Raw genomic sequence first — 25,342 nt, forward strand, 5'->3', positions numbered from 1 at the left:
GTTTGCACGTCCTGCAGTTGCCGGATCTGCAGATCTTCTGGATCATACATGGTTGGGTCTCGCTCGCATCGAATCAAATATATGACGATCTCATTTGTTCCCCTCGTCGTCCTTATCTGGCAGCACCCTCGCCTCCGCTTTCGGCGGTCTCTGCCCAAATATCGTACTCCCTACCCTCACCTCATCACTACCCATCCTGATAGCCGCCTCGAAATCTTCACTCATCCCCATCGAGAGCTCCAGCTGCTGCCCCTCCCCTAACCCTAGCTCCCTCGCTACCCAGTCCCGGGTATCCTTCAGGCACTGGAAATCCTCATTCTCCGTCTCCGCCGTCGTAGCCTGGGATCGCGCAATCGCTCCAATGGTCATCAGGCCCCGTAATCTGAGATGCTGACACTGATCCCGTATGTGCCGGCACAGCTCTAGTAATTCCGGACTCTTGGGCTCGACGCCGCTTTTGCTTTCCTCGCCGCTCGTGTTCACCTGGACAAAGACGTTGAGTTGCCCGTCCTCCTCCGTTCCTCCCGACCCACCACCTCCTCCTCCTCCTCCTTCTTGGTCCTTAGATGTACAACTATCGATCCGCTCCCCGCGTCCCTTGTCCAGCAGATTCGCCTTCTTGACACTGTCCACGCTCTCTACCGCCCAGAGACCGCGCACCTCCCGCGCCAGGGTCTGCGCCTTGTTGCTCTGCAGACCACCGATAAAATGCCAGCGGATCTTACCCTGGAGATCGGAGGGGAGGAGGCGCGATTTTTCGAGCAGTTCTTGCACGTAGTTCTCGCCGAAGTGGAGGTGTGGTCTGCGGTCTTCTGGGTTGTTGACTGCGGGGGGCGAGGCAAGGGCGATGATATCGGTCAGAGGTTTGAGTTTGGAGACGGCGACAAGGCGGATGGGTTTGCGGATCGAGTGCGTCGTTGTGGTGTGCGCGATGCGGGAGTTTATGGAGGTGAGGGCGGAGAGGAGATGCGTGGTGCGGGCTGGGGAGGGTTTCATGGCTGCTGCGGTTTGGGAGGGGGTGGATTGCGTGTCTGAGGAGGTCATGGCGAGGGAGTGGGATGCTGCTGTTTCTGTGATTGCAGGAAAGACTTTTCCTTTCATAGGGCTGGAACTGTAGACAAGACAATACTCCGATTCGGCATTGGAGGATATCAGAGCTAACTTAGTTAGGGTGGATTTGGCCAGATGGGATTTGCCGTAGTTATCTATATCGCGTTCTTCATAATTCACGTCTTTCTCTACGAAGTCTTTTGGTATCCCTTGTATGTGAATGCCTCGATCAAGAGACGATCTCACCTCTTAAGTTGTACTAGATGGTTCTCGGTAAGGATGACTCTTCCAGTTCTGTGGAGATCACCGTTTGCACGTTTGGACGGAACATCAGCATTGTGTGATCAAACAGACCTTATGTGCTTTGTAGTGCCATTACCAGCTCCGCCATTTCGTTGACTCTTACAGTCTGTCACGTGCGTTCTTCAAGTGTTCTAAGTAAACACACAATCCCTATCCTCGTCAACCTCATCTTTTTAGTGCCTTCTACAAGTCCCTAAGAGAATTGCTACACAACCCACCTCATAGTCTAACCCATCCTCTTCATCTTAGCACGTCAGGCGCTTGTCAACGAGCATAGCTCTGAGTTTGGCGATGTCATCTCTGAACAAAATGCAGGATGAGAGCACGTTCTCAAGGCCTTCCTCGAACTCAACCATTCCTCTATCTACCTCCAAGGCTCTATCATCGGGCGCTGAAGCTGCACCCGTAGCCAAGCTGTCACCGACTCTTGCCTGTCTACCAGCCGAAGTCCTCCAGAAGATCTTGCAGCACTCGCTCGAGCTGAATCTTGTTCTGACATGCAAAAATGTCGCAAAACGCATGCCAGGATTCTGGTGGCTAGCGCGCATCTTGATGCTCGCGTCCTTCTGTGCATATCCTGCTGCTCTGTTCCTTGATGCGTCCTGGAAAGAGGCTGGTGCGATGCTTGGATTGAGGCTACCAATTTTTGATGGTCTCGATAGAAGGCTTCTACAAGGCATCGTCATGGATCGTGGCTGGTGGACTCTGGACATGCTGAAATCCGCGATGGCCGAGATTTAGAGGCCCATCTCCAACGTTATTGGATACAAAACGATAGCATCAAGACACACCCTTCTTGCCAGCAAGTGCTTGAGGAGCGTTGGAAGAATAATAGCGGCATTGTGGGCTTCAACTTGGAGCTTTGGGGTACTAATGGAGATTCCGGCGCCATATCGCTCAATATCTACCATGGGTTTTGGATGGACATTGTGGATCACTCGTCCGGCTGTCATGAGTATGGTCCCATCACCAGGGTCAATTTCATCCCGAACCAAGTTCTTGAAGTGCCTATCACAGACAGCAAGAAGGAGCTTCTGCACTTCTTTTTGAATTCAAAGGCTGCCGGTAACGGAGTGATGTGCTGCGCGGACGCTCTTATGCAGAAAGCTATTGAGGAATCGATAGCTACAGGTGATGTTGAGTCGACATGCATACTGATCAGGCTGAGCAAGCATCGAGCTGTCAAAAGCAACCACTTTTGCTGCGCAGTCAAGTTTGGTCGCTCCCACATCCTTCAAATCCTGCTCGAGGAAGACAGCACAACCTTTCCCCGTGACAATCCTGCTTTTTTGGACTGGGCGCTGTGTGAGAAAGGGAAGAGTACGTTTGGTCAGAGCCTTTATGACTACATGCAAGCGGACGGTTCGCTTCTATCGAGAGGCAGATACTCCTTTCTCCACTTCAGAAGGGGGTTGAAGAAATATAGGTCCGAACGCCGCACTGAGCTTCTCGAAAAGGATGGCACTCGCTGGCTAAATGCGGACGAGGTTATCTGTCAGCTGAACAGGAAGTATGGAACAGGTCGCTGAGAGGAAGACTGTACTGGTCGACCTCGTTCTGGTTACAATCCAACCCCTATTCTACGAGCTATGTGAGATAGGATCAGTTATCCTCAGAATGGTGATGGCGGAAATGTCTCTGAAATGAAGAAGGACCAAAGTCCAGAATAGCCTATCGTGCCCTGGAAAGCCCTTGGGGTTCCTTGACTATTATGAAGAAGGCACTCAGGAAAGGAAGCACTCCCCTGAACGGACATGGTCCAGAACAGAAGTGAACTCTTGGATGCAAAAGTGAGAAGCCCAGCTACAGGTCAAAGGTAGACACCAGAAGGAAACATCACACATTAGCGGTTACTCTCAGACAGAAGCACAACAACAATGACCCTCTGAGCACCCTTCTATACCGTTCTGCTATTTCTGTGATCAATATCCACAAGATATAAAGAAGAGCTCAGTGCCTACCTCGTTACCTGGACTGTAATGCATCCCATTTCCAATGTGCATACAAGCTGCTGTTGGCTTTGCTGTATCATATGCCACTTAAAATCGTTCTTATTGTTGTCCCAATGCACCACAGTTTATCGCACCGCTTTGTTGCGACTGAAATGCCGGAGTTTCCAATTAGGATAGTGCTAAGTTGGGAATGACCGCTCATAAGTTGAAAGCACTTCTTAGAGATGCGTATGTATGTTACGGAGATATGCGCAGTAGGAGAAGAACTATATGCCTTGCATGGGTCGTACATGAGCAATAGCCTGAAGGATCTCGCACCCTATATACCATAGCTCTTGCCTTGGAGCACGTGTTTACCCTTAGCAAACGTGTTCCTAAGCGTGTTCAGGATGTTGCCAAACGTGGCCAGGTATTGCCAAACGCGTTCAGATGTTGTCACAGCGTTACGACCTCCATATCTCAACGTGTTTTCCCACACTTCAGATCTGCTCTTGTTCCCTCCTCTGAACAAACAAGTACTCACCTTTGCCACTTGTGCCTGAACTTCAATTCTGTGATCCAACAAAGGTTCCATCATCTGTTGACCTTCAGAAGATTTGATCAGAGTGACGAGATCATTGTTCGATCGAAAACAACTCCAGCAACTCATCTGTACCACTCCAGCGCCATGGTTTCGTGTAACCAGTTGAACGATCCCTCCAGCATGGATCAGATACCAGCTCTTGTGAACAGCTGCGCATCGGCTTCAGTCTATAACGAGACCAACAATACCTCTAACGTGATGGCTCCCTCCGAGGAGTTGCCCAACTCAGCCAGCAAGGACCAGGCACCAACTCTAGTGAAACGCTTCGCATCACTTTCGGTCTCCGATGATGGCGACACTACCTCAACCACTTCTGAGGCGAAATCTCCAAACCTTGATACTCTACCAAATGAGCTCTTAGACAAGATCTTCGAGGAATCTCTTGAATTGAACATGACCCTCACAAGTACCATAATCGCCGCAAAACTATCACGCCGCAGGCGCCTTGCAAGGAGCCTTACTCTCTTGTCTTTCTGTCCCAGCGATGTTGCGAACAATTTGAATCTGAATCCAGTGCCAATCTGCGGCCCATTAGGCCTGAGTCACCCATTGACAGAAGATGATCGAAGAGTCTTGCAAAGACATGTTCTCAATGGCGATTGGCTGACCGTCAACATGCTCAAGCTGGCTGTCGGAGAGATTCATGAAGCATACATTCAAAAGCATTGGGTTGACGCCGGTATCGAGACCAAGCCGTCGTATATAAGAGCCTTCGAAGAACGCTGGCTCGCTAGCAACGGTGTGATGGAACGAAAGCTGGAACTTTGTGGAGTTGACGCATTCCGTGAAGACGTGTCTTTCGTCATTGAAGACCCCTTCGTCATCGAATTGAACAGTGTCGAAGAACTCGACAGCGACCAGTACGATGCTTTCGACGTACTCCAGGTGGTCGTTGTCTCTGACAGGCTTCTCGCCCCGCCTATCACGGATTCCAAGCTAGAGTTACTGTATTTCCTGTGGAGGAGCCAGTCTGCGACGGCAAGATGGCAGATGACCTTCTCAGAATCCGTAATGCGACAGGCTGTACAACACGCCATCTCGACCGGCGACCCTGACTGTACGTGCCTGCTGGTGGACATCATGTCACACAGCACCCCAGACGGCAGCTCATCGTCCGTCAAAGTCGAAGACTTTCTCACAGCTGCAAAGTACAACCAGGCGCGCATCTTGCAAACCTTGATGGAGTTCGATAGCAGAGACTTCCCAAGGACCGATCCGAGTATGAAGCGCTGGGCGCGTGCAGCGAGAAACAAAGGTGATGGATTTGGTGCGATCGTACTAGAGTTCATGCGAGCACAGAATGTTCAGCCTGGCCGGCACTCCTTCAGCACCTTCTTGTTTCGCTCAGGCTATGTACCCTACAATTTCCCGCTGTGGAATGCAGTACTAGATATGACCAATGTTCTCGGTGAGAGATTCGGTGTTTGAGGTTGGAAGGTGAACGGTGGGAGGTGAGAGGTGAGAGGTTGTTTCGTGTATTAGATTAGAAGACTGAATATTGATGTGTGAGATAGGGGCAACTGCCAAAAGAGTCCATAGCTAATCGAGGGAGCTTGATAGAATGCAGTGTACCATGGCGCATTGATTCTTATAAATATTATTTTGTAAAGCAACCGAACATGTCGCCATGATGGACTTCTGGCTATCCAAAGGCCTGAGCATCATATGTCGAGGCTGAGAATGCTCAATGATATGTGACCTACCTGGTGCCTACTTCAATGAGGAACATATTTTTCTTACAGTATCAACAGTGAGTACTTGATGGTATTAGAGGACCCTCTCGTGTCTATTTACATCAGTGAGATATATTTTCTTGAACCAGCAAGGGAGAGCGCTCAAACGATACGGCCGCTTCCCTGGGGCGCAGTTCATTAGGGAGCGGTTTCATTGAAGTATGTAGGTATTGTACATAAAGTTATAGATGAATAGTTTGAGAGTACCTCGAGTAATAATAGATACTGTATCTAGCTTTAAAGCCCTGGGTGATCGTTATTTGGACGCCAAGGACCTCCGGACCGTCATGTAGCTACAGGAGCTGATTGACCTAGCTGGAGCTACCATTTTCAATTCCTCCACACCACAACCAACCACAACGCACAACCTCCACCATGGCCAGCCACTCCGTGCTCAGGCTCTCGCGCTCCGCCCAAATGGACTCAAGATTCATGCCACCCGTCTTCCTCGCGCCAGCCCTCCAACCCTTCCTCTATCTCACCACCTCCAACACCGCATCCCCAACCTCTCACCACCACCACCACCAACACCCCTTCTCCACCACTCCCCCCCAACAAATCCGCCTCCGCAACCGCGAGAAGAACAAATCGCGCGGCGTGTCCGCCATCCGGCGCACCGGGCCACGCGTGCCCCTGTCCATGTCGAAATACGCAAGGAATTCCCGACGCGCGACGACCACGGGCTGTGGGGGTTCTTCAACGAGAAGCGAACGGCGATGACGGCGCCGGAGGACCTGGATGCGCACGGGCGCGCGTGGACGGTCGACGAGCTCGCCAAGAAGAACTGGAACGATCTGTGGACCCTCTGGTGGAGGTGTGTGCGCGAGCGCAATTATCTGGCCACCGAGGCGAATGAGAGGCACAGGGTTGCGGCTGGGTATGGCGAGGCGGAGAGTAAGGAGAGGGTTGCTGTGGTGAGTTGGCTTGTCACCTTTTTTTTCTTTTTCTTCTTCTCCGTGATTGGAGGAGGAGGAAGACGAAGGCTGGTTTTTGTGGGATGGGGGTTTTTGGGAGGACTACTGCGCAAATGATGAGAAACTCCTTTCACTCGCCGATATGAGCTTTGCCGATCAGGATTACGCTTAAAATTCTTGATGGGACATGACTAGGCTACGAGGGTTTTACTGAGATAATACTTTTTTTCTTGCTTCGAGGGGATGGATCAGAGACACCGCAACCCGATCCAGCTTGGCTAATCACACATTCAAACCGCGCGTCTAGGTCATGAAAACAATGCGGAGAATCAGAAATGTCCTCCGCGACCGACAATACGCCTACGATGAAGCGCAGAACATAGTGGACACGGCGGAGTTCTGGAGGGAGGAGATTGAAGCAAACAAGCTGGAGACGAGGGAGGATGATTTTAGTTCGGTACGTACTCCCCGCCTGTCGGTCGGGATGGATTGATACATGAGTATTTTTTGCTGATCGTGCCGGCTTTTGCTGGTGTAGTTGGAAGGAGAAGACAGCGAGGATCTGCTGGAACAATTGAAGGAGCAGAGGCCGATGGCGTAGGAGCCAGGTAATGTGAGCATGGATCAACAGGGCTCAGTGTGGGCAGACAAGGAGCTGGCCCGAGTTGAGCGTGATTGTGTCATACATTTTACTGCTGCATACTGGAGACAGTGCAGACTTGCCAGTGCTATAGCAGACGCCACGCAAGCGGAGCTTGGTCATCGGTCTCCGCAACGGGTTAAAACTCCCAGGAGAATGCCAGATCTGTATCACAGACTTGTGTTAATGCTCGTATTCTCATACTCATTGTGACTTGCCACGCCTTGACTAGCTATGCTGTATATCTATGTTGCTTTGTCTCCTTGTCCCAACATATTTCCCTTTCGTGTCGCTAGCCCCTCGTACCCACAACTTGGATCTCTATGACCCAACTGTCTCTGGCGTCTTGCTAGGATCATAGCCATGTTTCTGCTTCAGCTCCGCGACCAACGCAATGTATTTCTTCTCTGCGTCGGCCGGGGTAATACCCTCTTTGACGACATTCTCCCATGCTCTGTACTTGGCTTTGCCCTGTGCCGATCGAAGGAAAGGTTAGCGGACCCGCTTGGGTAAGAAGATGCATGTGAAAAAGAAGAGGATGAGTTTGGAGGCTGGGGTGTTTTCGTTCGTGCGAAGTGAGGGTGTGGAAGACAGGATGATTGGAGCCGTACCGTAAAGTCAAAGGTGCCTGGTTTGTCTGCGGATTCGAATTTCGGGTTCTGAGTCGCTTGTTTGTATAATGCGTAGAGCTGAAAGAAAGTAGAGCGTTAGCCTGAGATCATAGAGTATGATGTTGTGAAAGCAATAAAAGTGTGAAGGTGGACGGGGCGCCAGTGAAACCGCAGCAAATCAAACTGAGGGAACATATAGACAAGTAATATCAAAGCGCGAGCTGAAATATCTGCAATGTCCCACTCTCCTCTCTTTGACCCGAGAGGAGATGCGCTTTCTAGCAGTATATCGAACTGCTGCTTGGACGTCAAGCCTGTGGCAAATAGAGGTTCAATCCCGATTTCTGAATTTACAGGAGCAGATATCTCGGCGCGGCAAGGAGATACACTCAGGGAGCGGTTGCAAGGCTCAAAGACAGTAAAACCTACCTGCAGAAGTTCATCTTGCGATGGCTTCGCTTTGAGCTGCTTGACAGCTTTGGCAGCGGCTTCGAAGTTGGCGGAGGGCATGGTGAAGACTGTTCAAAGAACTAGGATGCGATCTGTGAAGGATTGCTCGGTATACACGCAGATTTCTGTGCTTCCTTGCGGTTCCCAGTGTGAAATGTAAGATCAAGGATATCAAGGCCACTCTTTGATTGCACTGGAGAGGACTTTTGGTGGCAAGGCACGTCACAATTCCTGTCGGTCCTGCGGGGTTCCCCACCAACGAAGTTTGTGTGGCTCCTCGCTTACAGTCCTGCGATCTTTGTTCGTTGACAGATGAATGGCAGATTATTGATAAGAGTAATCAGATGATTCTAAGCCTTATGTGCCAATACTCAGCCTCTCTGAATATAATAAAACGCCTGCCGAACTCCGTCGCTATGCACCAAGATAAGCCCTTCCTGAACAGTTTAGTAGTCAACGGCCCAACCGTTCTTTTCCAGGAATTCTGAACTCGCATTCTTGAGAGCGACATTTGGTATAAGTTGCTTTTCGCTCAGTGGTTCTCTTGTGAGTGGATCAAACGGACTAGCTTTGAGGTGTCGCAGGATGCTTATCCTCTCGTACGAAACGCCCGACGGAGTAATGACCGGGTCGTGCATAATTTCAAATGTGATTCCATCAACAAGGTAATCTGGTACAATCTGCCCTAAAGTATTAGCAAGTACAGAGTACTCGACTGAATACCAGACTCACTCTTTCTGCAGTCTCCTCAACCTGTGCATTCTTGAATGCGTCCCTGATATTTCTTCTCCGCTCTTCTGCTTCTTTCTCAAGGGCCGCCCTTTCTTCGTTGCGCCCAATCTCACCGATTTCTTGTCTCGAGTACCTCTCCTCCAGATCGTCAAGCTCTTTATCTAGTTGCTGCTGTAATAGGTCTTCTACGTTTGCTAGGGTCTCATTGAGCTGTCTCAACCTCGCAGTTTCGTTGCTCTGCCATTGCGCCTGCTTCGTCCGGAGTATAAACTGGCTCAGTACCTCACTAGAAGAATCTCTGATTTCAAGACAGATCTTGTATGCGTGCTTGGCAGTTTCCAGGGCCTCGACAGGATGCTTGAGACCAAGAAGGGCTTGAGCGAGGCTGTAATATGATTTCATCGAGAGGGGATTCTTTGGGCCATATAATTCTATAGCTTTGCGAGCATCATTCTCAGCGCCACTCCAATCTTGTAATTTGACACGCGTCAGCGCGCGGTTGGAGAAAAGCTTTGGATCAGCAGGATTCTGTTGTATACTAAAGTACTGTAAGTACGTATGATTTGCGCCGTGGATAGGACAGCATTACGCCTGAGAATATAGTTGATCAGCCTCCTTGAATTTCCCGGCCTTGTAGTGTTCGTTGCCCATTTCTTTTAAAGCCATGGCCGATGCGATCGCTTCTTCCGAAATCTCGCATGTTGAGGAGGGAGAGCGAGAGAAATTGCGACGCCACTTAAATTTTGACAATGTAGACCTCATCCCCGAATCGAGCCGGTGATGCACATCCGTGGGCGGCGATATCGGAAATCTGGAACGACGCGATACCAAATGAGGAAGGGGTGGAATCTAGGAGAAGAAGAAGTACAGCGGAAACTGGATTGCTAATCAACTCACAATACCATATGGATGCTCCTTGCTTACTTAGCGGAACACGCTGACACTCTAGTCCAGTTAGGTACAGCTGAGTGTTGGATTATACACCGGCATGCTGTGGACGGTTTCGTGATCAAGAACTGTCCTACCTCCTGATCGGGCTCTCCATATTATTATGATCCAGCCGCTGAAGATTACTGTTGGACTGTTTGAGTGCCGTTTGACCATGCGTTTCATATATGTTTTGTTACAGATCGGATACGCGTCTCGCATGAGATTCACATGTATTTTTGGTATCTGCGTTTACGCTAGCAGCATCTGTACGTATACATACGCACTCTGCGCACTCATTTCGATAGAACAACTTGCTATTTCAACTCACTTCCACAGAGTGGTGGCAACGTTCAACAATTACCAGGTCGCTAGTACAACTTGATACGTTATTGTCACATCTCAACTCTACTAAAACATGAACGCGAGGCATACTGGTGCGCCTACCTTGTATGAATATGCCTTTTAGAGATCTCCAACCGCTCGTAACCATGAAAGAAGCAAGGAAAGAAGCAAACATTGCTTTTTACAGGCCTGCATTTCCTCATCCAGAAATTCATGATAGACTTTTCAAGATACCCACACCCTATCTCACCATCAATGCATACCCTTCCGTGCTCGATAAAGTGCTGTTCATATTATACTCCCGCCAATGTCTTCTCAAGCAGCTCAAGGTCCCTTGGCTCCATTCCCCGCTTGGAGCGTCTGTTCATATTCACTGATTTCTTTTACCTTCTCAGCGCTAGCGCTTCCTGGGTCAAACCTCAACTTGACCCATTCTTTGACCAGTATCTTAGCCAACTCCAGTCCCACGACTCGCTGCCCGAAGCAGAGGACTTGAGCATCGTTACTAAGGACTGAGCGCTCAACGCTGTATGGATCATGCGCTGTCACCGCTCGAATACCAGGGACCTTATTTGCTGAGATGGCGACACCAAGGCCGGTACCGCAGATAAGGAGGGCTCTATCTACCTAAAAGGCGACATCATGTTAGCGTGGTCCAAACGGGCACAAAGGAGGAGAGGATTTATACATCGCGCGCAGTGATCTTTTGGCATGCGTCTACCGCAACATGAGGGTAAGCTGTGCTGTCATGAGCATCCCCCACACCGACATCGAGAACCTTGGAGACGGCAGGATTCTTCTCCAACTCTGCTTTGAGTGCAGTTTTGTATTCGTGGCCAGCACTGTCACTGCCAATGACAATTCTCAAAGGTTCTTGAGGACCTGGAGGTATGACCTCCTGGGTAACCGCATCTTTTGGAACGTTACCTGAGGACATTACAAATGAAGGTGTATAAGTCTCCCAGATTAGAGAAGCTGTAGCAATATGTAGAAGGAGAACATAATAACATGCACAGATTATTGCTGAAATGACCGTTTGATCGTTATTACATAGTTACCACGAAAAGTTGCCCCCAATTCTTCGATGGAGCACATGGAGTGAACCTTGGTGCGGGGAAGACCTGGAATCTACCCGGTGTGAGGAGAGAAGAAGAGCTCCCCGAAGTCGAGTAAACAACATTCGTCTTATACTGGGCTTTGTTGTTATGCCTCAGAGGCTCACCCCAACTACAATGGCTTCTCGCACCACGGAATCTGATCCATACCCTTCTCTAGCGCAAACTATACTCCTTATTTCGACCAAAGCATATTTCACTCCTTCACATACCCTCTCCTATCTCAAGTCCATCCTCGACCCCTCGAATGGCATCCTCCCACAGCTAAAATCTGCTTCTCCATCCGACGAATCCCCCAAATCACTTCAATTGGCTCTTCTGCCTGACTTTCTGAGCATCTACCACTGTGCCGAACTACTAGCTCAAAGCTCGAAGTCTCCCGAACCCTCCTCGTGGCCTCTCCTGCTTGGTGCTCAACAATGCTTCTGGGAACCCGGACTGGGGCCTTACACCGGCGAGATCGTCCCATCGAGTCTCAGTTCTCTAGGCTGCAGCATCATCGAGCTTGGCCACGCAGAGCGTCGGCGTTTTTTTTCCGAGACCGACGAGACAACGGCGAGAAAAGCTGCTGCTGTGTGCGCTTGCGGCATGGTGCCGCTTATCTGCATAGGCGAGGTGTCTGCGCCTGTGAGTAACGGGCCTATGAGCATGTCTGTCGGTAATGCCTTGAGAGAGATCGGACAACAGGTGCGGGGCGTATTGGAAGCTATACCAAAGGACGCCCCAATCATATGGGCGTATGAACCTGTTTGGGCCATCGGGGCAGAGAGCCCGGCAGGAGTGGAGTACGTGGGGCCAGTCGTGCAGGGTATCAGAGCGATGGTGGACAAAGTGCCAGGAAGGACAGGTGAGACGAGGATAGTGTATGGTGGAAGTGCTGGGCCGGGCCTTTGGGGGCGGGGTTCTTTGAGCGATTTTGTAGATGGTGTTTTCTTGGGACGGTTTGCGCATGAGGTGAGTGCAGTGAAGGAGGTGGTGGATGAGGTTGTTGACACCATGAGAACGAAGAAGGGAAGGAGCTGAAGACTCGGGTGAAAGCAAAGAACAAGGGCGGCGATTGAGCCGCAACATTACCTGACAACTGTCTCCAGGGCGAACAGCCCTTACGGCAGATGTGTACCCAGGGGATCTGTTATAACATGTTTCCATGACCAGAGGACCCGATACGCCAAACATATGCACCAGAACTCCGAATCCTCAGGTCCCAGACGCCATAGACTACCCCTTATTTCAGCTCACCCGGTGTCATGACAGAAACCACGCTGGTGCCCTCGCTGAAGCGAGTCCGGAATACCCGATTTGCATTCTGAAACATGCCGTCCTTTAAACTCACAACAATGAATTGTGACCCCTTGAACCGGGTCTTGATGAGCCGGCCAATATTCTGCGTGTGAGAGAGATCTAACGCCGCATCAACCTCGTCAAGAATATACATGGGCGCGGGCTTGAACTGGAGCAGTGCTAGGATGAGCGAGAGGGCAATAAGGGATCTGAGTAGCCAGTTAGCATAGGCACGGCATTCGAAAACAGGAGCAGATGATGGGATGTCGCACCTTTGACCACCACTCAACTCCGTCAGACTCTGCTTCCACACCTTCCCCAGACAAACCTTGACTTCCAGGCCTTCTTGAATTCTGTTCTCATCTCCATCGATCGGTACCAACTTCGCCGTATTGTTACCAGGAAGCAAATCGGCAAAGATATTTCCAAAATCCACCGTCACCTTTTTCCACGTTTTCAGCAACGCCTCTTTCTTGTATTCATCCAGCGTTGCAATAGTTTCCTCGATCTTCTTCTTATCCCTCACCACCGTCCTCATCATGTTCTTCAGGCTTGCCTCCTTCTTCTCAACACTGTCGATCATCGGCATGACTTTGGGGTTGATCTTCTTCTTCATACCCTGGAAGCGCTCTGTTACTGTCTTGAGAGCGGCGCGAGACTCAGAAAGGTTCTTGCCTTGGAAGTCATAAGCCGTGCCTGACTTGCCAAATTGAGATTTGTGGTCTGGGATCCAATCGTGTTCTTTCTCAAGGGCGGTGACGAGTTGTTGTGCTGCGGTGGAGTCTTTGCCAGCTTTTTCAACGGCGTGCGTCAGCTTCTGAGTCTCAAGGGATTCCTCAGTCATCTGTTTGGATTTCTTGGATCTGGCGGTTTCCAGCTCGCGGAGCTCGTCGTCAAAGCCCGTCAATTTAGCTTGTTCGTCCGCGAGCTCGGCCAGGGCAAGGTTGTGGGCGTCTTTGGTTTTGGCTTGCTCCTGCATTAAAGAGTCGACTTCTTCCTTCTGGCTTTTAGTGGTCGCCTCGGCTTCTGCGAGCTGCTCCTCCGCAGCTGTGAGGTCGCTTACTGCTTGCTCTGACTCAACGCGGGCATTCTGGAGCTCCTTCTGAAGAGTCTTGACTGCTATAGAGTTCTTGTTCAAGCCCTTCTTCAAAGCATCTAGTGTTTTCTCCAATTCTTTAAGCTTGCTGTCTCTGTTGTTGCTGAATTCGGACATGTCTTTTTCAATGCGCTTAGCATCTTTTACTGCTTCGGTCTGTCGGGACTTCGCATCCACCATTGCTTGCTTGAGCTGGATAATGTTTGCCTTCATTTCTTCGACTGCCTGGATGATGGACGACGAAGAGTTGCCGTTGATTTGTTCTTCTGTCAATGTGACTTCATGCGTCTTCAGGTCTAGTTGATGTTTGATATCTCTCATTGCGTCGAGTTTCTTCTTCTCACCTCTCATGATTTCATGCAGTTCGTTGAGCTCGGTTTCTTGCCTCTGCAGCTGCTTCGTTATTTCATTCAATTTTCCAAGCGTGACCAAAACGCCGCTCGTATTAGGAGAGCTTCCTCCGGAAAGTGTCCCAGATGGATCATAGACATCGCCTTCCAGCGTCACGCTTTTCATACGTACAGCTGGGTCGAATGTCACTCTCTTTGCTGTCTCCGCATCCTGACAAATGAGGGTCGAGCCGAAGACGTAGTCCATGGCAGCAGATACTTCTCGATCATAGCCAATTAAAGACAGGGCAATGTCGACCTTCCCGGGAGCGATCTTCTGAGCAGCGCCAATCTTCTCAGCCGAAGCTCTGAAGGCCGATATCTTATTCAGCGGAATAATGGTTACTCGTTTCTTCAGCTTGCCGTTCTGCAGAAGTTGAGTACCAGTCTCAGCGCTGTCAACCACGACATTGTACAGCCGTCCACCAGCGCACACTTCGAGAGCTGTTCCAGCTTGAGCTTTACCCTGATCCAATGTGAAGAGCTGGGCGACAAGACCTTTCACCTTCGACCTGTCAAAGTTCGGGGTAGGGTCGCTGAAGCTGAAGTCGACATTGGCCACCTTTCTCTTGAGAGCATCAGCCTGTTCTCGCATGGTTCTTATGCTCTTCTGCAGAGTGGACTCTTGCTGGTGCATCTCCTCTTCCCTGCCGGGGTCCACACCGAGCTTGGTCAAATCTGCTTCAAGCTTCTGCGCCTGTTTGCGTAGTCCTTCAAGATCGCTCAACAGGCCCGAATTCTGCTCCTTGGCCTTTTTCGCTTTCGGCTCGTCTTCCTTGACTCGTTTCTCGAGATGCGATATCTTTAGCTTGACCTGCTCCTGTTCGGTGCTCGCTGCACTGGCTCGATTTCGGGCATCTTGGAGCTGTCCTTGATACCCACTCTCTTGGCCTTCTCTGGATGCAACACCAGTCTGCAGGGTCGAGAGCAGCTCTTCTTTCTGCTCCACTTCTGCGTTTTGAATGTCCAATTGAGCCTTGGCCTCATCATATTGTGCTTGCATCTTATCGTAGGTAGTTTTCTTCTCTTTGAGCAGCTTCTCAAGGTCTTTTCCAGCCTTGATGATCTCTTTCCGCCTTTGATCTTCTTCTGCCATGCTTGTATTCTTAAGATCCAGAACCGTGCTCAACCTGACAAGCTCATGGCTGTGCTCCTTGACCTCCGCCTCGAGAGCCTGAAACCTGCCGCCTTTCTTCAGCTCCTTCTCCCGCACAGCTTTCACCCGCTGTACATCCTCCTCCAAGTTCCCAATCTCCCTCCTCAGTCTCTCAGCATTATCCTCCAATTCTTGCACCTTCCCTTTCTTCATCTCCAACTCTTGTCCAGCCAACCTCAATTTCTCTCCCGCCCTCACATAATCCGCCGCAACCACAACCCTGGTCAGCCTCTCCAGCTCCCCTTGTGTCTTCTGATAATCCAACCAAGCCCTCTTCTCCCCCCTTAACTTCTCCAGTTTCGGCTCAATCTCCTCCCTCAACAAACCCTCAATCTCGAGGACCTTCATCTCCTTCTTCGCCATCGTTTTATTTGCCTTCTCCTTTCGATCCTCAAACATCCTCGTCCCTGCCGCCTCCTCAATCATTGCCAAAATCTCCACGCTCTTCATATTCAACACCTTGGTGATCCTTCCCTGCATGATCAAGAAGTTGGGGTTGTTGATATTCAACCCAACAGACTGAAACAGATTCTGCACCGTCGCCTGCTGCGCACGGTGTCCATTGATAAGGTATTTGCTCGTCCCACCCAGCACGATCTGTCGCGTCACGCTGATCTGGGCGTACTCCTCGAAGCCGATGGGGCTGTTGGTCTTGTCGCGGTTGTCGAAGACGATGGTTACGGAGGCTTTGGTAACGCCCGCTTGGCCGCGCTTGTAGATCAGATCTTGCAGGTTCTGGGCGCGCACGGTCGACATGTTGGTGATGCCGAGGACGAAACATATTGAGTCGAGGATGTTGGATTTGCCGGATCCGTTGAGACCCGTGATCGAGTTGAAGGTGCTGTCCCACCCCGAGATGACGGTGCGTACGGCGTAGGATTTGAAGCCCTAGAAAAGAGAGATATTAAGTCAATAAACTTGGGGTAATTCAGGAATTGATATAGAGTGTGGACGTACATCGATGATTACTTCAATAACCTTCATACTGATCTCTGATTTTATACTTGCGCTTTGAAGATGCGTCAGCTACGCGCCCTGCGCTCAGTCACTGCCTTTTCAATTGAGCAGACCGCGTTGTTTACATAGACGTGTTTGCCGGTTTTGCGGAGTTAAGGAGTGCCAAGATATTTTGAGACTTACAGCTTGCCTACAGTCCTAACTTAGAGAACTCAGCTCACACCACTAAGATACTGTACTACTGCTCTAGATGTGCTGTTTGAGAGTTGAAAACATGGGACGAGGCCTACGCTTATGATTGATCTAGCGATATTCACTGGTACTAAACCTGTCATCGAGCTGAGCGCATTGTGAGCTCACCGCTTCAACAGGCGCGAGCGCGAAATTCTGCGTTGTCATGCCTCGAATCAAGAGGTTTCCCTTTATAGGTGATAAGTGAATCTTGGCTATTATTACGTATTACTACTATGAGAGACGGATGGTCACACAAGCCGCTTGCTTCGCAGATACATGTAATCAGGCATCGCATCTTCAACAACACGATACAGTGCAGCGGCAACTTCCTCTCCAAATTCGTTGGCCCATCTCTCCCTCTCCTGATCATTCTTGATCTCGGCGTCTCTCCTCTTACTTCTGATTATTCCCGTCGAATCTGCATCGTCTGCTGGAAGGAGGTGACCAAGATACCCTGTCCCGCCTTCTTCTCTTCTGGAACTTTACCTTGGGTCGAGGCCAAGCGCTTTGCAAAACTTAGGCATGACGCTGTCCTCATTCATTAGGTCATCGGCTTCAATCGTTACTGGCACATCTCCAATCGATATATACCAATCATGGAGGAGACGGCTGCTGCCGTTTATTGTGGGGTTGGGCAGTGATTGTTTTCCGAGTCTTCCCGTGCACACATCAGTCCACCTATCTACGTCAATAGGTTTGGTATTGACATATAACTGTGGAGAGTTCCTCGTCAAAGATCTGCAAATCTATGCTGCCTACTGTACATAGTATAAGCAGCAAGCTAAGTTGGCCGGCCAATTGGGAATAAAGTCCAAGAAGCACACTTCGTAGCAAAAAGTATTGCTTTTATATCTTCCAGACGAATACAGCGGAGTACTCATGATTTTGTATAATTCGGGTTTTCTAGTGGAACTTGTACGACTCCACAGATATAGTGCGACTTCTTGTAAACTTAATCGCCAATGATTTCTCGAGATAAGTATATATCCTATCTATCTATTCTGATTTGATTCGATCCACACCTGAGTGGGAAAGTTCCGAGCTCATCATATGAAAGCCGGCGCCTCGATCGACATCTTGTAGAAAGGATGTCTAGTTGAACCGTACGCGGACAAGCATCATGACCTCGACTTCACCCATGAACTAGCCTCAATCTAATTTCGACGTGCTGATCATTGGAGCTAGGCCTGCAGCCTGACGAGCTCATAAGATTCTGTAGAACCCAAAAATACAGTTTGCGCTTAGTTTGCTACGTGTGTCACCAGCGTTTTGTTACAGATTTGATACGCGTTTTGCGTCAGCCACACGTGTATTTTTGGTATCTGCGTTTCGCGCTATTTCGCTTGATATAGCAACTTTGTATGTATAATTACGCGCTGCTTTCGCACTGAATTAGATAGAACAACTTGCTATTTACACACTATCCACTTGATTAGTCAGCAAAGTTCATCAGATTCATGCTGGCCAATTGGTTCAACCATACCAACGTCAATAAATACCTTATCCTCGAGAAGAGACACACGGAGGGCTCAAATGTTTGACGGTAGAACTACTCCCTTCGATGGGCATCGGGTCCCAGCTGGAGAATGTCGCGTGCCGTTCCAATGACCCAGGGCACTGTATCCATCAAATCAAACAAAGCAAATCGAGGCCCTGGTTCAAAGTTTGCTTTGATTGTGTAATCCAAATTTGTGATTCTCTATGTTTGACTGGGTTGTCAAATCAAGTCAAATCTCAATAAGCAATGGATTGTCTACTTGGATTTCTCATCTGGATCAAGTGTCCGCCAAGACCATTATTATTCTATCCAAAATATCATTAAACATTTCTGTTGACCTTCTGAGAGGGCCAATTGGCCGCGTTTAATATGCGTAATCCCTGCGTTTCTGCTGCTTCTAATTGGGCAATTTCCAACGCAATGTCGCTTCTAATTTCGCTGTACGGTACAGCCAATTGTACATAGATCGACGCTCTCTACCCCCGTAGCTATCAATCAACTTGCTTTTGAACGCACTCTGCACAGCAGGTTGACAATTTCTCAATTTCACAGAGGCCGATTTACTTCGACGAAAGCACCGATTTGATTTAATTTGTTTGACTAATTCGAAATTGATAGACACATTGCAATGAGCAATGCTTTTGAAGACAGATGGGATTGGACAAATTCGAAGGTCCAATACAGTACCCGATCTTGTTCCTGGCATGAGGAAGCCACGCGAGTACATGTTGGGGCAAGGTAATTAGATCCGCGTATGGATTTCCTCCTTTGAATAAAAAGCGTAATTACCTCCATGGAGGCAAAATAGAGGAACTACTCTTGAGAAACATCCAAGAGACCCGTGGCACCACAGTCGAATACGGGAAGGCACCTCCAAATACTACCACTTTAGGAAATAATGACGATGAATTTCCAGCTTAGGTCATGATCAAGAAGGGATTTGGGCAAGGCAAAACGAATGGCACGACCGACCTCAAGCGAGAAAGATCCGGCTTCGATGTACCACGAAATAGGTGGCTTAGCGCCACACTACAAGGCACGGGAAATCTCTATTAGGCCATTGCTGGACAGATCTAGATAGATTTAGACAGCAGACAATAGGACCACAACAGGTGGGCAGTATTCTCCTGCAAGGCGGTACTTCAACAAGTTTGAAATAATAGTTACAAATCTAAAAATTAGAAACTAAAAATTTGAGACGTATCACTTTTTAACAGATTTTCTTTATGAATTCTATTGAATACACTTGAATCACACTCAAATAGCATTTGAATTATTGAATTCGTCTGAAACGTTTGCCCATTTAAGAAATGCGCCAGCACTGTGTCAAGTGCGTTCAGAGACTCAGAGCGCACTCGAACGCTTACCAAGATGCTGACCATAACTCCACACCTCGACAGACGGCCTTGCATGCAACAACCTCAGTTTAGTATGCCACTTTCATGGTCTACAAATTGTGGAGCAATTCTGAAGTGATTGATAGTGGTCCAGTCTAGAGAAAGATCCAATATTTTCACCTCAACCCGCCGGTAGGACACATGGTAGAGCCCAGGAGATATAATGCTGCGCACTCAGCCTGTGTATCTCTTTGTGTTTCTCTTTGCGCTGCAACAAAACTTTGTGATGCGCTCCATTCAAAGGCGACGGCTTGGCAAGCCCCTTTGTGTGATAAATGAGTTTCCACAATAGCCCTCATCCATACTTACTATGCCATGGCACATGAAAGTTGGAGACTACAATCAATCAATAACAGGCTTGAGTTGTTCTGCATATTGATTGATACAGAATTCATACAAGACAGAATGGACTTTCGGGTTGAGTCTCCAAGCAGGTTTGACAATCAGTGCAGGGCCTTATTGGTCGATTCGAGCTGCTTCAGGGACTCTGGCATTGGCTGTCCGGGGTCGAGGTAAGAGGCGGCAGTAGATTATTGACGTGAGTCCACGAGCCCAGTACCCGTATATATTAGCTTCAAACGTCTACTATTGCCGAGATCGGCGATTTCATCTTCTCGTCTCGATCTGTGGTTAAAAAGTCCCGTCCAAGATGGTGCTGTGACAGCTTTTAATTCCCACCAAACAACCTTCCAAGAATCCCACCGATACTCCCGGAACTATTCCCTGTATCAGGCCCAGATGGGTCTCCTTTCTCCATCCATTCGTCCAAGCACGCCTTCATTCTTTCTCTGTCTCCCATCATTTTCGTGTCGTCTAGCTTCTCAGTCACCCTTTCGGCCCTCCTACCTCCAAACCCTACCAAGCTGGGTATACTGCTGATGCCATATTCGACACCCAGGTCAGCCACAGTACCATTACTGTGGTCAGGCGAGTCAAGCTCTACCTCAGCAAGTGCAAGGCTGGAGAAGCGATCCACTGGCTGAGGGGTCCGAGATGTGATCAGGGATTCAAGAAGAGGTGAGATGGTTCGACAAGGCACGCATGAGGAGGTCGTGAACAGCAGAAGCAAAAGGGTGTTGTTGGAAGAGGCGAGCCGAAGATAGTCGTGGAAGATGGGTGGAGTGGTTACAGGAGATAGGATTTGATTGGAAGGATGCGTGTGAGCATGGCGAGAATGAAAGTTGGACTGTGAATGCCTGAACAAGTATGCTTTCTCGCTTTTATTTCCGAGGAGTTTCGCCAATGGATCTGTTTTGACAGTGCGGAATTTAGGTATTCTCATCGTTATATGTCGAAAACACAAGTTTTATCCCTAGTTCTTCGAGAATTGAACTCCTTCCGTCCGCCCAGGCCGGCAAAAAGCTTCCTACCATGCCAAGACTATATTTGCTTGATCACCCCGAATAGGCGGACATTGAACAACTCCCCTCCGAGTCTGATAGCATCCTCAGAACCCTTTGACTTCCTGGTCCTCCATACTTGCCGCTTGTCAGAAGGAGCTATACTCAACAAAAATTCTAGCCTGGAAAGACCCTTCGAATACGAGCGTACGGCATGGAACAGACCACCATATATCCTGTAAATGATCTAGCTGGTAGAGGCCACCAATGCTGCAGGCGCTCCAATAAAATGTTGCAAGCGGATCCCCCGCTTTCCATAGCCACTTTGCGGTAGTGGGCCAGCTTTGGGGCGCGATGAAATATTCTCGAGATTGGCCCTTGGGCATTGTGCTAATGTAGGTATCACGTTAGTAAGTACAAAATCAACAACTTCTTTCCCTCAATGTTGTCCGCCGTTTGGGTATTGCTCAATTGAGCCACTGCCCTATTTGATACAATCCAAACTCTTGCCATATTTAGCTTCTTCCTCCAGCACGAGCAGGATATTATGGGCGTGAGCTTCACCACTTGATCTGTTGACCGACGGGGCGGTTCGAACCTGTTTTATGCACAAGAGCATCATCAATCACCGTTGGGCGAACATTGTTCCTATACTGCAGAACAATGCGTCCCATTCGTACTATCATAGCTCTTCATCGCATTGAGACCTCGCACCAACGTCCGTAACTACGTCCTAGTTGGCGACTACTTGCGATGCCTACCAACGGCTGCGCTGCAGCGGGTCCTGCTAGAGAAACAGTGGAAAATGCCACGGCGAAGATGGCGAAGACTACTGCTAGCACAAACAGATCGTCGTTCTCCCGCCCAGCGTTACTCAAAGCACTCAAATCTGGAGATAGATCGGTCTTCACTGAGCTCCTAGAGCCAACAGGAATGCCAGTGGAGACAATAGAGAATGAGCTGAGAATTGCGCTTCAGACAGCTGCTGGGGAGGGCGAAACAGAACTCGTGGAAGCCCTTCTGCAGCGGGGTGCGAAGACAGACCTTCCCAGTGGAAAGGGAACATCTCCCTTGCAGCGTGCAGTAGATAAGGGCTACACCGAGATCGTACGCTTATTACTCCGTTTCAAGGCTGCCACAGAGGCGAAAGACAGACATGGTAGGACTGTCTTGATGTCTGCTGCATTGAATGGGGAGAATAAGATAGTCGAATTGCTTCTTCAATATGGTGCTAATGTTGATGCTGTGGACCACGATCATCGAACTGTATTGCTGAATCTAGCAGCAGATACCTCGAAACGCAAGTGGAACGAAGAGACCATCAAAATTGTTCTAGCTACTAGAATCAACGTGGAGCATGTAGACGCAATATCTAGAACGGCTTTACATTGGTCCGCAGTGACTGGCAAGTTAGACCTTGCGGGCGCGCTGTTGAACAATGTTGGTCGCCAGCCTGCAAATGTGATGGCTGCCACAGAACGTGGCCGAACCGCTTTACACCTGGCGGCTGAGAACAACCATGTCGAGATTGTCAGGCTACTGCTTGCACGTGGTGCTAAAACCGAAGCTACCAGTGATGGCCACTGGACGCCCTTGCTTAACGCTGCACAAAACGGTCATGAAGGGGTCGTTGATGTGCTTCTTGCTTCTAACGCAGACGTCAACGCCCGGACTTCTAGCGGGATGACAGCCTTACATTGGGCTAGTGAGCGTGGTCACCTGAAGGTTGTGCAAAGATTATTAAAAGAGGAAAGGGCATCCAAAAACCCGAAAGATGGATTTGACAGTACACCGCTTTCTCGAGCAGGTCAACACGGCTATCAAGGAATCATTCAAGAGCTGAGACCCTTTATCTTCGGCGGCTCACTGTCGCTTAATGCCAAGGATGCCTGCCTAAGGTTCAATGCAGCAATTGTTGACTTCTACTTCGATGAGAAAACAGTTGTGAGGAACGTGGTCAAGCGGAAATCAGTTTGGGAGTGTCTTTACGGCACTGACCCAAAAGACTCTACGGGCCGAACATTTGCCATCACAACTTCTCTGGAGGAGATTAAACCAAGGTCTCCAGACTTTAGATGGATCCACCTCCCAGCCAACAACATTGCTTGGGCTGAGGCGCTAATCACCAAATTCTTTCTTGAGAGGGATTTCGCCGAATCTGGAAGCTTCAAAGCCATGTTACGTTTATTCGGGCAGCGGCAACACCGTGGCCGCAAAGTGCATTCCAGGTTCATGAGGCCTTTATGCCAGCGAATTGGCTCTACACAAGTAGGGTTTGACTATAGCCGACGGCGCAGTAAGGACGGAAGAGGCTCTCCTATAAAGGCTGGAGCAGGCCGGCCTCTTTCTCTCGTACGAGAGATAAGTCTGCCCCGGCAGCACAATATTGTCGTCCTCTTCGTAAGTGGAGATCTTCCTTCAAGTGGTTGTGGCAGCCTTCCTAGCTTGAGAAGATAATGACCACTCAACTACTACGATGGAGTAATTATTGGACTGATCGTTGCTCAGATGCCCTACCTAGGTTGGGAGACGGACGTCAACCGTTCTGAGATGAGCAAAGTCATTAAAAAGGTGGAATCTACGAAGGATTCCACTTATCCGCATGATCCATCCCAAAGCAAGGATGTCTCCCTAATTGCAGGCTACTTGAATGACTCCTGTCTTCATGTCAGACGAACTCTTGACCAGTTCAAGCACCATAGTATCAATACTGAAAAGCGGGACACCGACCAAGTCGTTTATCGGTATTGCAAGGATCATCCGTTCCCTTATGAGAATCCAGAGAACAGGCTAAAAGTTTACATGGTTGACCAACTATGGGTATGGGTTCTTAGCAATAGTAAGTGTAACCGGGAGGCTGCTACTACAACACATGTTCTGCTACGCTCATGACTGACAACTACCAAGACCTGATCTTGACTTGTTTTCCTGAGAGATGGAACCAACCAAAAAGAGATGCGCTCAATCTCTTTGATGGCGTGATAGAGGACATCAACTCAAAGACGCGACCACCGATCAGGTCAGTATACGAACTCGCTGCTTTGATAACAGACCGGTCTTCCGGGACCTTTGATCGCCATCAATGGAGTAGGGATGAGTACCGGTTCTTGGAAATGTTTGAGATGTCAATTGGCGCTTTGGTATGGCACCCGCTACATACTTCTAGAATATCACTCTACCGCCTGTTGACCACGGCTGACACTTTGGGATGCAGACCAGGCGAGAAACGGCCTTGTTCAGACGATTTGAAGCAGACTCGTCTGTTGCCGCCCATTGGCTTAGGAATCATGATAGAACCCGTTACACGCCGAAGACAATTGTGGTTCCCGAAGCTGATGCCGAGGATCTGGAAAATGAAGAAGATGAATGGTTGAGACAGGATGACGAAGGCACAGAACCAGGTGGGACCAACCGGTTTGTTGACCGACTCCTGAATATTGCCAAAGAGGCGCGTTTGCTGGTGGAGTGCAAAGATATTCAAGACGAACTTGGCATATTGACGATGGTTCTGCGGCAGCAGAAAGGAGCACTGCATGAAATGGAACGTTCCTTTGGGGAAGTACCTATGACGGACGATGACAAGCGATATGACCTCTCAAGGAAGCTTGCACAGCAGAAAGCACTAATTGATCTGCATCTGCTCGACATCGAAAGAATGGACAAGGCAGCGAAAGCTGTGAACATCAGCCTTACCCAGGTTCTTGATCTGAAGCAAAAACATGCCAACGCGCTTGAGGTACGCCGCATGATGTTCGTGGCCTTCGCAAGTGCTTACTTTAGCAGGCTCGCTTCACACGAGATCAGGCTCAAAACACAGCCAGGCAGGGCCAAACCATCATGGTCTTCACCATTGTTACTATCATTTTCCTACCAATGTCATTCATGGCAGCCTTCTTCGCCATCAACATCATTGAGTTTCCACGCGACTCAATCAATGGTGTCAATGGTATCCATCTCGGTTATGTGTCCAAGTATATGTTTGGGATTGGCTTTGGCATCTCGATACCACTCATCACCATAGCATTTTTTATGAGCGACACCGAGGGCTGGATAGCGAACTTGAAGAGTTGGTTGGGACGTCAGAAAGCAAGCAAGCGGGTTTCAGCGGCAAGGCAGAGCCATGCGGAGGATCGAGGTCTGGAAATGGAGAAAGGTCGACCATCAGTGGAGAGCTGGAGATACAGACATCTGGAAATGGAGAAAGGACGACCATCAGTGGAGAGCTGGAGATACAGAAATCCGGCAAGGGTTGACACAGGAGGCACAGACAACTTAACCAGGAGGAGCCAAGACATCCGGGTCGTCTCACCCGTTTGAGCCGCTTTTTGAAGAATGTCACATATGGCATGTTCACCAAAACGATATCCGAGTCGGGCAAGCCTGGGCATGCAATCGCGGTAAGTAGCCGCTAGGTCCTACGAAGTCCCCAGGGTTCGTCTGCACAGTGGCATTCGTGTTGGTGCTGGACACAACGTCCCACGGGATTCTCTTTCCACCAAACAGCGGCCATCCGAAGCTTTGAGGCCTCCTCCCTCCAAAAAGATATAGCGCTTGTCCTCCCGCAGCTCCACCCATCTCCCATACCTGACACGTTCCCCTCAGTGCCTCGCCATGTCCATGTCGAACCCCCTCCTGTCCC

The 25,342-nt window shown here is 49.4% G+C and overlaps 11 protein-coding genes across 11 annotated transcripts; 5 read left to right on the plus strand and 6 right to left on the minus strand.

Moving 5' to 3' along the window:
- Positions 1 to 90: 90 nt before the first annotated feature.
- On the minus strand, positions 91 to 1,044 carry EPUS_02289 (uncharacterized protein; the record flags this gene model as incomplete). The annotated part of the gene is made up of 1 exon (XM_007787772.1): positions 91 to 1,044. The coding sequence occupies one exon, from the start codon at positions 1,042 to 1,044 to the stop codon at positions 91 to 93; it is 954 nt and encodes a 317-aa protein (XP_007785962.1).
- Positions 1,045 to 1,644: 600 nt separating this feature from the next.
- Positions 1,645 to 2,094, plus strand: EPUS_02290 (uncharacterized protein; the record flags this gene model as incomplete). The annotated part of the gene is made up of 1 exon (XM_007787773.1): positions 1,645 to 2,094. The coding sequence occupies one exon, from the start codon at positions 1,645 to 1,647 to the stop codon at positions 2,092 to 2,094; it is 450 nt and encodes a 149-aa protein (XP_007785963.1).
- A 179-nt stretch (positions 2,095 to 2,273) lies between these two features.
- Positions 2,274 to 2,882, plus strand: EPUS_02291 (uncharacterized protein; the record flags this gene model as incomplete). The annotated part of the gene is made up of 1 exon (XM_007787774.1): positions 2,274 to 2,882. The coding sequence occupies one exon, from the start codon at positions 2,274 to 2,276 to the stop codon at positions 2,880 to 2,882; it is 609 nt and encodes a 202-aa protein (XP_007785964.1).
- A 1,126-nt stretch (positions 2,883 to 4,008) lies between these two features.
- Positions 4,009 to 7,136, plus strand: EPUS_02292 (uncharacterized protein; the record flags this gene model as incomplete). Its single annotated transcript, XM_007787775.1, has 4 exons — positions 4,009 to 5,296; positions 5,937 to 6,535; positions 6,843 to 6,992; positions 7,074 to 7,136. The coding sequence occupies 4 exons, from the start codon at positions 4,009 to 4,011 to the stop codon at positions 7,134 to 7,136; spliced, it is 2,100 nt and encodes a 699-aa protein (XP_007785965.1).
- A 360-nt stretch (positions 7,137 to 7,496) lies between these two features.
- Positions 7,497 to 8,296, minus strand: EPUS_02293 (uncharacterized protein; the record flags this gene model as incomplete). The annotated part of the gene is made up of 3 exons (XM_007787776.1): positions 7,497 to 7,646; positions 7,787 to 7,864; positions 8,216 to 8,296. 3 exons carry the CDS (start codon positions 8,294 to 8,296, stop codon positions 7,497 to 7,499), a joined length of 309 nt encoding a protein of 102 aa, XP_007785966.1.
- A 386-nt stretch (positions 8,297 to 8,682) lies between these two features.
- EPUS_02294 (uncharacterized protein) lies at positions 8,683 to 9,634 on the minus strand (the record flags this gene model as incomplete). Its single annotated transcript, XM_007787777.1, has 3 exons — positions 8,683 to 8,916; positions 8,969 to 9,506; positions 9,558 to 9,634. 3 exons carry the CDS (start codon positions 9,632 to 9,634, stop codon positions 8,683 to 8,685), a joined length of 849 nt encoding a protein of 282 aa, XP_007785967.1.
- A 930-nt stretch (positions 9,635 to 10,564) lies between these two features.
- EPUS_02295 (ribose 5-phosphate isomerase) lies at positions 10,565 to 11,177 on the minus strand (the record flags this gene model as incomplete). The annotated part of the gene is made up of 2 exons (XM_007787778.1): positions 10,565 to 10,867; positions 10,929 to 11,177. The coding sequence occupies 2 exons, from the start codon at positions 11,175 to 11,177 to the stop codon at positions 10,565 to 10,567; spliced, it is 552 nt and encodes a 183-aa protein (XP_007785968.1).
- A 295-nt stretch (positions 11,178 to 11,472) lies between these two features.
- EPUS_02296 (uncharacterized protein) lies at positions 11,473 to 12,416 on the plus strand (the record flags this gene model as incomplete). Its single annotated transcript, XM_007787779.1, has 2 exons — positions 11,473 to 12,309; positions 12,357 to 12,416. The coding sequence occupies 2 exons, from the start codon at positions 11,473 to 11,475 to the stop codon at positions 12,414 to 12,416; spliced, it is 897 nt and encodes a 298-aa protein (XP_007785969.1).
- A 164-nt stretch (positions 12,417 to 12,580) lies between these two features.
- EPUS_02297 (uncharacterized protein) lies at positions 12,581 to 16,261 on the minus strand (the record flags this gene model as incomplete). The annotated part of the gene is made up of 2 exons (XM_007787780.1): positions 12,581 to 16,165; positions 16,235 to 16,261. The coding sequence occupies 2 exons, from the start codon at positions 16,259 to 16,261 to the stop codon at positions 12,581 to 12,583; spliced, it is 3,612 nt and encodes a 1,203-aa protein (XP_007785970.1).
- Positions 16,262 to 20,030: 3,769 nt separating this feature from the next.
- Positions 20,031 to 20,645, minus strand: EPUS_02298 (uncharacterized protein; the record flags this gene model as incomplete). Its single annotated transcript, XM_007787781.1, has 1 exon — positions 20,031 to 20,645. The coding sequence occupies one exon, from the start codon at positions 20,643 to 20,645 to the stop codon at positions 20,031 to 20,033; it is 615 nt and encodes a 204-aa protein (XP_007785971.1).
- An 811-nt stretch (positions 20,646 to 21,456) lies between these two features.
- EPUS_02299 (uncharacterized protein) lies at positions 21,457 to 25,020 on the plus strand (the record flags this gene model as incomplete). Its single annotated transcript, XM_007787782.1, has 5 exons — positions 21,457 to 23,103; positions 23,212 to 23,542; positions 23,611 to 23,843; positions 23,918 to 24,439; positions 24,487 to 25,020. 5 exons carry the CDS (start codon positions 21,457 to 21,459, stop codon positions 25,018 to 25,020), a joined length of 3,267 nt encoding a protein of 1,088 aa, XP_007785972.1.
- Between the last annotated feature and the right edge of the window lie 322 nt (positions 25,021 to 25,342).

The sequence above is a fragment of the Endocarpon pusillum genome, assembly GCF_000464535.1.
Source record: "Endocarpon pusillum Z07020 unplaced genomic scaffold C698727, whole genome shotgun sequence".
Lineage (NCBI taxonomy): Eukaryota > Fungi > Ascomycota > Eurotiomycetes > Verrucariales > Verrucariaceae > Endocarpon > Endocarpon pusillum.